General features: G+C 40.2%; 1 protein-coding gene across 1 annotated transcript in view; it reads right to left on the bottom strand.

Moving 5' to 3' along the window:
* Positions 1-12,506, bottom strand: part of LOC117121275 (cytoplasmic dynein 2 heavy chain 1-like) — a gene marked incomplete at its 3' end in the record, with an annotated part of 54,940 nt that overhangs the window by 16,647 nt on the left and 25,787 nt on the right. Inside the window, exons 21-28 of the mRNA XM_033266411.1 lie at positions 12,154-12,324; positions 11,493-11,651; positions 11,156-11,379; positions 10,469-10,601; positions 10,081-10,311; positions 9,127-9,249; positions 4,441-4,608; positions 189-366 (exon numbers count right to left, since the gene is read on the bottom strand). Coding sequence (XP_033122302.1) covers positions 189-366; positions 4,441-4,608; positions 9,127-9,249; positions 10,081-10,311; positions 10,469-10,601; positions 11,156-11,379; positions 11,493-11,651; positions 12,154-12,324 — 1,387 coding nt within the window. The remainder of the gene's footprint in view (positions 1-188; positions 367-4,440; positions 4,609-9,126; positions 9,250-10,080; positions 10,312-10,468; positions 10,602-11,155; positions 11,380-11,492; positions 11,652-12,153; positions 12,325-12,506) is intronic.

Raw genomic sequence — 12,506 nt, 5'->3', positions numbered from 1 at the left:
CAATATAAAAAAAAAAAAAAAAAATGGACTGGACTGGACAGATAATACTAAAAGCAAGTTTTCAATTATAAATTATTTATTAACATAAAAAAAATCATCAGGTATAGATATAAATCAATTTAATAATTTCACTGTTATTCTATTGAAAAAAAACATTCTGTACATAATGTGAGAAAGAGCAGGCTTACCTTGATACTCATACGTGTACTCAAATTCTGCGTCCACCATGCGCATTATTGCGATGCCGTCCTCTTTGACGTAGTAGCGTAGTTGTTTTTGCCACAGCCATTCTTCTGTGCTTGTGATATTGTTCTTCATTAGAAGTTGAATGACATCTATTCCGTGAATTGTGTCCAAAATTAATGCCTACAAAATAGCAGATGATCTGGGTTTGAAATTATGCTACGACCCAGCCTTCTTCCTCAAGATAAAATGAACCACATTTTCTATGTCTTAATCTCTATCCACACTATGACGTTTATGCAGCCCTCAAAATTAGGAAAAAAGTATGTTGGCAAAAAAAAAAAAAAAGAAAATCGCCGGCATTTTTCAAAATCTTATAGTTTCAGCTACAGCCCGAAATAAACTGATGCTGACCTGCTGTAGCAGCGATGGATGTCTTTTCAAGTCACCCAGTCAATCTGGAGAGCCCAACCTATTCATTGAACACAGTCGAGTGCAGACGTTTAATTACTGAGCTCTGCTAAGCATTTGTTGGCCTTTGTCATTGAAAGCGTGATCGGGCCCGAGTTTGTATCTCCCGCTGTATGGAAAATCGTCGGAAGGGCACACCCCAACGCTAGTGAGTACAGATTTTGGGATGTACTCTAAACACAACTGTTGTGTAAGCTTTCAGTACCCATTAACCAAACAGTTGAATTTTGTATAAGCTAAGGTATAGTGAATTTATTCACTGTTAGCAATTCAACTAGCATAATTTTACTTTTGCGAAGGCCTGCCTAGTCAGCCATGACACCTGCTATGCATAGCACCTAATTTGAATAATATGCAGTGACTGTCCATCGATTGTTTTGGATTCCATTACCTCAGTAAAAGCATTTCAATACTGTATTTATTATGAGTGGAGGTACTAGATCGAAGGACAAATCATCAGTTAAATGTGGGAATAATACAGCCACAATGGAGCTAATTTTGCAATAACTAGACAGCCTAGATAAGAAGGTTGATTCTAATCATAATAAAATCATGTCAAATCAAAGTGTTATGAGAAGGGATATACAGGACATCAAGCAATCTCTGGATGTCGCACATGAAACAGCTTCTGAAACAAAAAGTCTGGCTGAAATCAATAGGAATGAGATGTTTAATTTCCGTTCAGAGTTGCAAAATACCAAAGAAATGATAAGTACACTTCAAGCAACTTGTACTCAGCTGAAGAAAGATAATTGTAACTTGAACACTTATGTTAAATAGGATAATCTCATATTTTGTAATATCCCTGTATTTTTTGGTGATATGGTTAGTGATGGAGCAAGAGCAGCAGTTGCTGATGCTTCCTCTAAAGGTAAGAAGGAAAATGTTGAAATTACACTCCGTAGATTCTGGAAGCAACATCATGGATGATGAACACTATTGCTAAGATATTGATAGTTCGTTGTCACAGATTGAAATACAAGGTGAATGGGATTTGCCCTATTATATGCAGATTTCATTTTTATGGATATCGACAACTTGTGTGGAATCTAAAATCCACAAAAGGTTCACAATTTGTCAGCAGGAACACTTTTCTCCTGATATCACAGCATGCCGTAATAAGCTATCACCAGTTATGTTTGAGGCAAGACGACGGAATAGGAAAAACTTATCATTGATGACGTGTCTTATACCTGCGAAACCATAGATCAAATTCCAGGTATTGATTTATAGACATTGCAAACAAAGAAATTTGGTGATAACAACATTGCCTTTTATGGTAAGTTTACTCCCTTGTCTAATCACTACCTTTCACACTTCAAGGATAACAACAACCAGTCTTACCATTTTCCTGAGCAGTTTTTGATGTATCATAAAGCTGATCTCTTTAAAGATGAGATAGCTGCTCATAGAATCATGCAATCTGCCACACCTGCACAGTGCAAGAAAGAAGGTAGAAAAATGAAGAACTTCTCCATCTCTACCTGGGAAAACCAGGCCAAAATCATAATAAAAACTGCTCTCCGCCTCAAATTCACTCAAAATAATTTTTGCTTAGAAGCCCTAAAAGCCACTGGAAATGCTAAGTTAGTAGAGGCCTCCCAATATGACAAACTCTGGGGTATTGGAATTTCATTTAAAGATGATGATCTAAATAACAAAAATCTATGGACTGGAGAAAATTGGATCGGAACTGTTGGAAAAGGTTTGTGAAGAACTGTGCTCAAAACGAGATTTGTGTTATGAAATGTTAGTGGGCAAACATTTTAAGAAAGAATACACATCTAAAATTAGAACGTGTATTATTGTCTAGTTGGTAGAGGAAATGCCTAGTTGGTAGAAGCTTCCAAACAGTGACAAACCCTGAGGTGTTGGAATTTCCATTAAAGATGATGATCTGATCATATCTGATGATATCTGTTGGACTGCAAAAAAAAATGAATGGGGGAATTAGTATTGGAAGAGATTCATGAAGAATCTGAACAGTGCTCTAAATGAGATTTGTTTTATGAATTTATTCAGGAGAATTAAGATAGTTTCAAAATGGACTTACTCTGATATAATTACACAATTTAATAATAATCTAGATCCCAACCATAACGGAAATTATGAAATATTATGCTCTTATTTTGGATTTAATGAAATCATTTTAAACCAATGACTTACAAGGTAAATAAACATAAGCATAAACATCTCCAAGGATAACTAAAGGCATAATAAGGTCAATAAAGTTCAAAGATAAATTGTATTTAAAGGTAAAACAGACTTCTAAAAGATACTAGTCAATATATCAATTTAAAAACTATAATCTAAACACATATAACACAATTTTTAAGAAAACCATCTGGCTTGCCAAAAAATCATATTTTTTATTCATGCTTCGACAAATATAAAAGTGATATAAAAATGACATGGTCAACCATAAAAAAAATGTTAAACAAAAATAGTAGAAAAAAGAGTTTCACACACTTGAAGTATTTAAAATACTGAAAACAGGTTTTTGACAAATGATATCAATTTAGAGCTTAGCAAGGTGTGGCAATGGTTAAAATTAAATAATTTTTCTCTGAATCTTAAGAAAACTAAATGTCAATTTTTTTATCAACCACAAAAAAAAAAGAGATAGAACTTCCGAAATTAAAAATTGCGGGTACTGAAATTGAAATTGTTGATAACTTTCTTGGCATTATAATCAATAAGAATTTAAAATGGGACAATCACATTAAGTATCGGAAATATATTAAAATATTCTTAAAACTATTTATTCTTCACTTATTTTTATCTCATATAAATTATGGAATCTTACTTTGGGGGCACCATACTACCAGAATTTTAAAGTTACAAAAAAGTGCTGTTCATAGCTTCACTCACCATTGCCGAATGCCGGCGCTAATTTTGAGGCCTGTTTATGTGACCATATATGGGTATATAACATCATGATGCCCATATATGGGTAAATGATAACATTATGCCCATATATGGGTATATAACATCATTTTGCCCATATATGGGTGAAATATAACATCATCATGCCCATATGTTGGTAATATATGGGTGAAATATGACAACTAGAGTGCAATCTAGGCGAGAAAGCAATGCAGAAATCTACAGCAGCCTTCTTGTTGAGTACACACACACAGCTCTGTGTATTTAGAACATTGAATGCATTGGAATTCTTGTATACTTAGAAATTATAACTCTATGGACTTTACAGACAATATGATTTTGTAAGAAATGCTTGGTATGGAATCACTCAACTGTGACCATCCTATGTTCTATATGTTATATCCATTTTCTTTTGTGACATCCTTGATCCTCCTCATTTCCGTTTCCCTTAAGCCAGTTTTACACTCGAAAGCATCAGTTCACTCTCTGAGCTCTGATGGGTTGCGCATTGTTTCTCTTCGCAAAAATTTGAAACAGTTAGAACTACTGATTTCGCTGAACTGAATAAATTTGCTTAGAGTAAAGCCGGGTACTCACTGCATCCGACGGTTGTCGGTCAGCGCGATTCTATAAGGAACATAATGCGACAATGCACGCGCAACGGTACTGTTTACAAAATTGGTGGTTACACAAGATATCACAATACACTATCTATTAAAACAGTGATTCTAGAACTACTATGTTAATAGGCTACAAAATGAAAGATTATTTGGAGATATAAATACACTGGGTGAAATGTATCAAAGTCAAATACGCAGTATAATCTACAATACTTCTAATCATCAACTTAGCACTTTTGTTTGGTTTGAATACCAGTTGCAACCTAATTTGTTGACCTACCTTCAGTTTGAGTCCTAGGACACCAGTCTGTCCACCAATCTGGACATTGGCCTGGGTGTATGCATCAAGTTGACCTTCGACCTCACTAAGGAACTGTTGTAGACTATTTTCTCTGATTGCTGCTTCGCATTGCTCGGTAAACTGAATCTGATTGGCCAGACATAGTATCTAGAGAAACATTTTCAGTATTTTTAATAATCATAATCAATAACAATAATATAAAGATAAAGGTAGGAAATAACCTGTGACATGCAGCTTCAACAAGGTTGAAGTGCTAACACCCTAATATATTGTATATTTATTTTTTTTTGTATTTTATTATTTAATTCAAGAGTTCTGTCTATTGTATAAAATAATAAAATATAAATTTAATTTTCAAGGCTTATTCATTTTGGATATTAAGCAAATAAACAGCAATGCTAAATTATATACCTACATGTACCTGGATAAACCTGACTATTAACTATTCTTACTTGAACTAGAACACACTTAAAAAATAATAGGACTTCCATCATAGAGGACTGTAACCACTTCTAATTCATCCAAAATTTTGGGATGGGCAGTTAATTAAAAATAAACAAATCAGTAGTGATGTTAGTCTATGAGTGAGATATACCTGGATAAACCGATAAATGCCTAAGTTTCCTTTGGAACTTACCTCTCGAGCATAAAAGAAAATAATGGACTCACCCTAGCTCGCCTATATACAGTACGCCTGTGTGTATGAACAATATCCTTGTTGACTTCGAGTCTATAACAGATCTCGGCGAGGGAGGTTGGAGGGCGTTTATTCAGGTATCTCACTCTTAGACTAATAACATCACTACTGATAGTCTATTTCGTGACTACTTACCTGGATAAACCGATAAATGCCAGATTAGCACCGGCAAACGGTGGAGGGCGGGATCAAACAAAAAAGAAGGTACACACCTAACGTGACTGGCAAAGAACTGCCTCAGCTACTGAAGCCTCTGAGGCAAGAACATCCTTCAAGTGAGGAAAATGTTGGGTCTGAAAGCCACCATGCCGCTTGGAGAATGTCCGGTAGTGGAACCGCACGGAACAAAGCCTAGGATGTAACAGAGCTGCAAACCTCATGCATATGGGCAGGGGGCGGTGTATGAGATGATGTGTAGGCCAACTGGATGGGCCATGCGGAGCAACAGAGGAAACAAAAGGATGAGAGTTAGCACTTCTAAGTGATTTCGTGCGGTCAATGTAATTATTTAATGGCCCTAACGGGACACCATAATTTATCCTCTTTATCCTAACGGCTCAAAAGGAGGTCCCATAAGAGCTTCGAGAACAATTGTGTGGTCCCACCGAGGCAGCAAAACACGACAAGGTGGTCGAGAATTAAACATTCCACGCATTAACTGCGCTATTGCACTAGAAGTAGAAATACTCAATCCATCAGGAAGTTTGAGTACAATCACAGCTAACGCTGATCAATACCCCGCAATGGTGCGCACCTGCAACCTAGATTCAAACAAATAATGCAGGAAAGTACACACCTCTCCTAGAGAGGGAGACAGTGGATCAATTTCGTAGTCGGAACACCATCAAGAAAAATGCTTAATGCGACTGTTGAGAGGGGTTCTAGTGGACTCACTGCGTGATTGGGCGGCAAGGGAGGTAGGGCCCTCTGGAATCCCACCGCATCTGAACTCAGCTCGGACAATGGCCAGACAGTCAAAGACAGGGACTTCCGGTTGTTTAGTCCTTCATGAGTTTGGGCCTGAGACAGAAGGTCTGGGCGAGGTGGTAGAATGCGTGGGAGATCGTAGAGGAGATCCAACATCAGAGGGAGCCACCTGTCGGGGGCACCAAGGAGGATCTTGCACGTGTGAAGCTGGATAAGAGCCATCACCCGAGAAAGAAAAGAGAGGGGTGGAAAAGTGTAGGCCCAAAGACCGTCTCATGGGATTGACAGGGCATTCGTGGGCTCTGAGTAACGTCGAGAGCAAAACACTGGGAGTTGCGCTGTCAACCTTGTTGCAAAGAGATCAATGTGGGGTCTGCTGTAAATATTGAATATGTGCTGACAGGCCCGTAGCCAGGGGGGGTTTTTATGGTTCGGGCGAACCCCCCTTTTCTAGCGAACCCCCCTGTTTTCTAGCGAACCCCCTCGAATTTTTGAATGAGTCCGGGCCGTTTTTAAATTGTAGCCTGCATTACAAGCCTACATTCTTCATAGAATATGTCAGCTTCAGAAGTTCGGAGATTTAAATTAAAACGCAATTTTCCTTTACGATGGCACACATCGATAAAAACACGGCTGCCGTCTCAACTTCTACTGGCCTTTGGCTGAATGTTTGTAAGAAATGTACCAACCGCTAACGAAACCGGTCGCCGTCTACCTAGGAAATGGTGCCACCAAACGAAGCTAAAGTTTTGCGACTTAATCCACCAAATGCAAATAAAGTTTTGCGACTTCATCACCTAAATGTGGATCACAATCGCAAGGCCGAAGACCCTGGAAAACTACAGGCAAAGAATCCATGCGAAACCGTAGACTGGAGGCGAGGCAGTGACTAACGCCACCGCGCCCTTGGATAACAAATCTTATACCCCTTAGAAAAGGGCCTTCTTTTTGCCGGGGTGGACAGGGATCCGAGTCACCCTGTAAACGCCTACCGGTGGTGGTAAAGTGAATTCGATTCATAATCGCTGGGAAATGGTATGGAGAACCCCACTGTTTATTGACAGCCTTCTCCATACCAAACAGGCATAACCTTCCCCCCACTGGTCCGACACCACATGCGGAGCCAGACGGACCATCACCCTCACCGGTAGCGGGGACTTCTCCGTCAACGCCGGCCCTGACAAACATTATGATAAGCAGAGTCCAAGGCAGGAGCTGGCTGACGCACCGGTGCCACAGGGGCCGGGGGCACAGTCGGGACACTCATAAGAGAAGGAGGGGGAGGCACTACAAGGTGTGCAGGAGGCGGTTGGTAGGCCCTTGGGTAACGGCGAACCGCTTGACGACGTGGGGAAGTCCCACGCCCAGACCTGGAACGAACGCCGGCGCAATCGGGGCCCTGGTAACATGAGCGTGTCTGCTGGTTAGCCTCCAACTTTCGGGCCCAAGCCTCAACATTGGCGCCAAAAAACAAATCCTTGGCTCTGTAGAAAGGGCAGTGGTGGAAGCGGTCAAAATGGCCCTGTGAGATGGACGTACCCCGCAGAACATTAGAACGACGAGGAGAATCCGCCGAAAGAACTATCGTCGCAAACTGGTCTGCGATCAAACCAATGCACTCACGCATCAGCGAAATATCATCTGGCCCAAGAACAGGAGAGCAAATAACCAGAGGCATTGACAGCATGCATGCCAGCTGAAGGGCGTCTTCCGCAGCAGCCAAGCCCTTGTCAGAAAAAAACAACCGAGACCCGGCAGAGAGCCCCTGAGCTTCACAGAGCCTGGTTCTTGCCGCCCTAGGAATTTAGGGGGCTATAATAAGGGAGCAGAACTGTGCCTCAGGCACAGGAAACGCCGCAGAGAGACGGCATGGTGCCGACCTACGGGACGAACTACAGTATCTTAGGCCTGGGCACCCAAGCAGGCAATAAGGTCCGCAGGGAAGGGGACCACAGGCGTCAGGGAAGACGCACGAAGAGGGGCAGCAGGTGCCCACACTGGAGCCCCTTCCCCCGAAGGGGCAGAAGGAACCGCGTAATCCACCCCCAGGTGGTCAAGAACAGCAGGCATGACTTTGCAAACCAAAGGTTGCAGACCCCACCAGACGTACCAAGCTCAGATGAAACATCGCCATCTGAAAAATCCATGGCAATAGCACCAGGGGAAAACTCCGCAGGAACCCTAACCTCTGACCCCGCGGCCGGTGTATTTCCAATTACTGGAACAGCTGGGGGAACAAGAGGAGGAGCAATTTGCGTAGCAGCAACACGCTGCTGCTGCAACGAAGACATAATGCTTCGTTCGTAATGCGCGAAACCTGATCAGAGATCAATTTCACTAAATCAGGAGTAAGGACCTGCTCCTGGGATGCGCATAAAGATGGCCCAGGAACATGGAAGCTGGTGGGAAGGACGACTTAGAAGTAAAATCCAAGCTGGGCCCGAAATTGCTAGCAATCCAAGCTGCAGCAGCCTGGAACCTTGCAGAAGTCCAGGCTTTACAAATATCACATGGCGCGCCCTGCCCACAAGAGTGACACGCCGGGCAAGCAGGGTGCTTATCGTCGCATGGGCTAGGCCTAGGCCCACCACACACCGAAAAAGTATGCTTCCTCGCGGACATGGCTACAATACAACTTTACAAATCTTTGTTAGAGAACAAAAGAAAACTCTGATAAAAAGGCTTTCACACATCTATACAAGATAAAAGCGAAAAGGAAACTAGGATATTATTCATACACCCAGGGCGTATATGGGCGAGCTAGGGCGAGCCAATTATTTTCTTTTATGCTTGAGAGGTAAGTTCCAAAGGAAACTTAGGCATTTATCAGTTTATCCAGGTAATCACGAAATAAACTGCAACAGCAATAGTCAAATTATCCAAGTATTCACAAAATAACACATTTTATTGTGCAGTGTAAAGATAATAGAAACATACTGGATTGTGCATTGCTGTGATTGATTAGCTATGATACAACTGAATTGTATTATCACATGACCATGAGAAATTTGCTCTTAAGCTATGAAGAATGCCCTCAATACCTGTGATGGATACTTGGATGGATCCACTCCAGCACTGCTTCCACTCTTGTAGGCCTTCAAACACTCAACAAGCAGCTGCTGCAGAGTTGCCTTCATCTCCTCTGCAAACCGGCCTAGCCAAATCTAGAGACAAAATTTACCATCAGCATTAATCAATGAAAAATGCGAAGGAAGAACCATAGTTGTAACTGTCATCTTGATGCACCAGAGTATGTGAAAAAGTGAAGGGCTTGCTAGAAGGGCTTGCTAGGAAGGCTAAAAACTGATTACATGTACTGAAGTAATAAATTTTGGCTTAAAGTTTTATAAAATCCAATTAATGTACGGATGTTAAGAATTTTATAGTGCAAGAGGTAGTGGTAATGCTTGGTGGTAAGGTTTCTTTAGTAACTACAATCCGGGACTAAGATGAGTTAAAATACTTATTGAATATATAATTATTTATATGTTGTTGATTTCTAATGTTGAGTATTTGAAGCTACTGTAGGACTCTAGAACCTCATTGGATTAAGAAAATGAATAATAAATCATGACCCTGAATAAAAAAGGTAAGTACACAATCAACCAAACTACAGTTCCGCTCAGTACTATTACAGTCAATTAGTTAAGTGGTTAAGACAGGGGCACCGCAAAGTACAGCCATAATATCAGCACACTCGCCTATGGTTCTGGTGGTGGAAAAAGTCTTCTCAGATAAGGACTATTAACCGTAGGGCCAGGTACACAATTTGGCTTGTACTTCAAGATGAGTTATGAGTTACCCCGGTGTACTGGTTCAATCAGCCCCCGTTGCGGACAGACAACAGTACTAGTACCAATTCACCATGTAGCTCAGATACGTAGAGACCATTACAGGAGAAACAAGTATAATGTAACTAGGTCCACACTGTGCTTTGAGACTCTTTTAGTATAAAACACTACAAAAATCTAACTACCTTACTTTACATCCATTACCTCAACTTCTGGAATGATCTCTGTTGGCTTCAGGAGAGGGACAACCTCTCCCTGGATGGACTTCATGGCAAGAATGTGCTTGCATTCATCGTCAAAATCAACACTATGGATTCCAGCAAAGAGTTTCTTCAGGTGAGATTGAATCACAGCTGGGTTCGTTGACTGACCCAAGATCTCCAGAAGATCATCATCGCCAATGAAATAGAAACGAGGAAATACTGAACGTTTATCCTGTATTAATAATAAAAATAATGAAGGAATATATATATAAATAAAGAGATATAAAAGTGTCTAGCTATAAGATCCATAATTGTATTGGCTTAATTTTGTCAGACACCAGATTAAATTCCAAGTATCGGATGTTCTGATTGGTCAAAGAGATGCCTACCTCTAAATATTCATTCAGTGCTTTCTGACACCTCTGCAATTGATCAAGCTCCGTTGTTAATATGTTTCGCAAGCCAGGGTGCACCACAAATGATAACAAACGATTGTCACGGGTAACATCCAGCATGATGCTCCTACATGGTAAGAAGTATGGACATCATAATTTAATAACCTATTAACAATTGATTGATTGATTGTTTTTTTTTTTTACTGAATGGTTGTCTGATTACATAATAGATTTGTAATTCATTGGTTGATAAGCAAATTTGTAGTTAGAAATGCGCAATGTCAAACGGGGCATGTGCAGTTCAAACTATGAATCAGCTTATTCCTGGATGCATAGTATATTAACTGAATCGCAATTATTAATAAATATACCATTGATTGGTAATTAATGGATTGGTTTATTGAAAATATACTGTGTTTTTAATGTTAAGTTGAGTATATAATAATTACATTGTTCCTATATTTATCTCCAAAATGTTGCTGATTTTTTATTTATCTATAGGACTTTAGAAAATGTAACCATACAGAACATGCCATCATGTGATTGGATAATGTGGATATGGCCTCATATCACCTGACCATTAAAAGGTACTACAGATTTAACCATGATTATAAAGGTGAGACCATCATACTTATAATTATCCTACAAAATTTAATTGAATCATATTAATTGCTTTGGTACCTGAAGTCTTCATCAACTCTTCTGAACCTCCCCTGCTCCTTTGGTAAGGCACCTCTGCCAAAGATTGGTTCAAGGTATACCCACTTACGCTGCACCTGGTTCAGGTTGTGCAGATACTCATCCAGATCTGCCAACCTCTGCTCCCACAAGGTTGCCTTATCCAGGAATCCTTTGTAGTATGGCGAGTCCTTAAGCGACTGCAATAGACTTTGGTTGTCTCCGACCTGAAATGCAAAATATATAAAAAAGCTAGGCAATCAAAAAATATATTGCTTGAGAATAGTTCTGAAATCCAAAATGTGTTTTAAGATCGATAACTGAGGAGTTAAAGACATACCTGGGTGACAAGATCTTTCCAATCCTTGATGAGTTTGATGGTTACCTTTTGACTGTCGGAGTAATCCGTCAGTGTAAACACAGCTGCAGCACCCCACAGCTCAAGTTCTCTCAGTGCCTCACGAATTGATACCTCTCCCTGCGCTCGATTAAACAATTTCTTAAATGAAAATAAATTGTTTGCCAAAACTTAGTCATGTGCAGTATTATAGCTACGCCGGTCGTTGCCGGCCGGGTGAGATCAAATTTTTATCATCCAATCGGCACAAAATATGTGTAAACTTTAATTAAATTATCAGATAAATATATCACTCACATTATATACCATATATTCCGATGTGGAAAGTCGAAAATTTGGATCCCATAAAAAATAAATAATTGTGAAAATGATATTAATATGATAGGAGAGAGGTGGGAGACCTCTCCAAGTCATTAAAAAGCAGCTGAAACCTTTCAGCTTCAAGGGGCATTGACCCCCACTAGCGCTTTCGGGGCCCTTCAGTGGGCCCCTGGACCCCACGCATAATAGCCGGCACTCAAAACCTGCTAGCTACAACACTGGTCATGTGTCTATATCGTATTAATTTTGTGCCTTTTTCCAAGATTTTAATTTTTTTTTAAAGCTATTTATGATGTAAAATATAAAATGCATGCCAACTAACCTTCAATTCATTTCCATTGCTGATGATTTCACTGGAGGCATTGAGGACATGTCCAAAAGTTAGTTCCTCCAGCGTCGTATCCCTGGGCATCTTCAGCATTCGGAACAAATCCAGCCAGTGGTCCTGCGAAAGTACCTCACCACGGACGTACTTCAATAATGGAATCAAATGCTGCAACAGAAACAAAATTTAATGTCTAACAAAAATGTAAAATGGAATGGAAGCAGTATTGCTGCTTCTTTGGTTCATTAACATAAAGCCCATTCTAATAATTTACATATATAATATAACAGGGCCGGCGGAACGTTTTTCAAAGTGGGGGGGCCCACTTATAAGCAGGCGCGTAACAGGGG

Source organism: Anneissia japonica, unplaced genomic scaffold (assembly GCF_011630105.1).
Source record: "Anneissia japonica isolate Jap-2015-1 unplaced genomic scaffold, ASM1163010v1 scaffold9013_len99286_cov115, whole genome shotgun sequence".
Classification (NCBI taxonomy): Eukaryota; Metazoa; Echinodermata; class Crinoidea; order Comatulida; family Comatulidae; genus Anneissia; species Anneissia japonica.
Note: the sequence above shows the minus strand (reverse complement) of the source record. Positions and strands in the feature narration are given on the sequence as shown.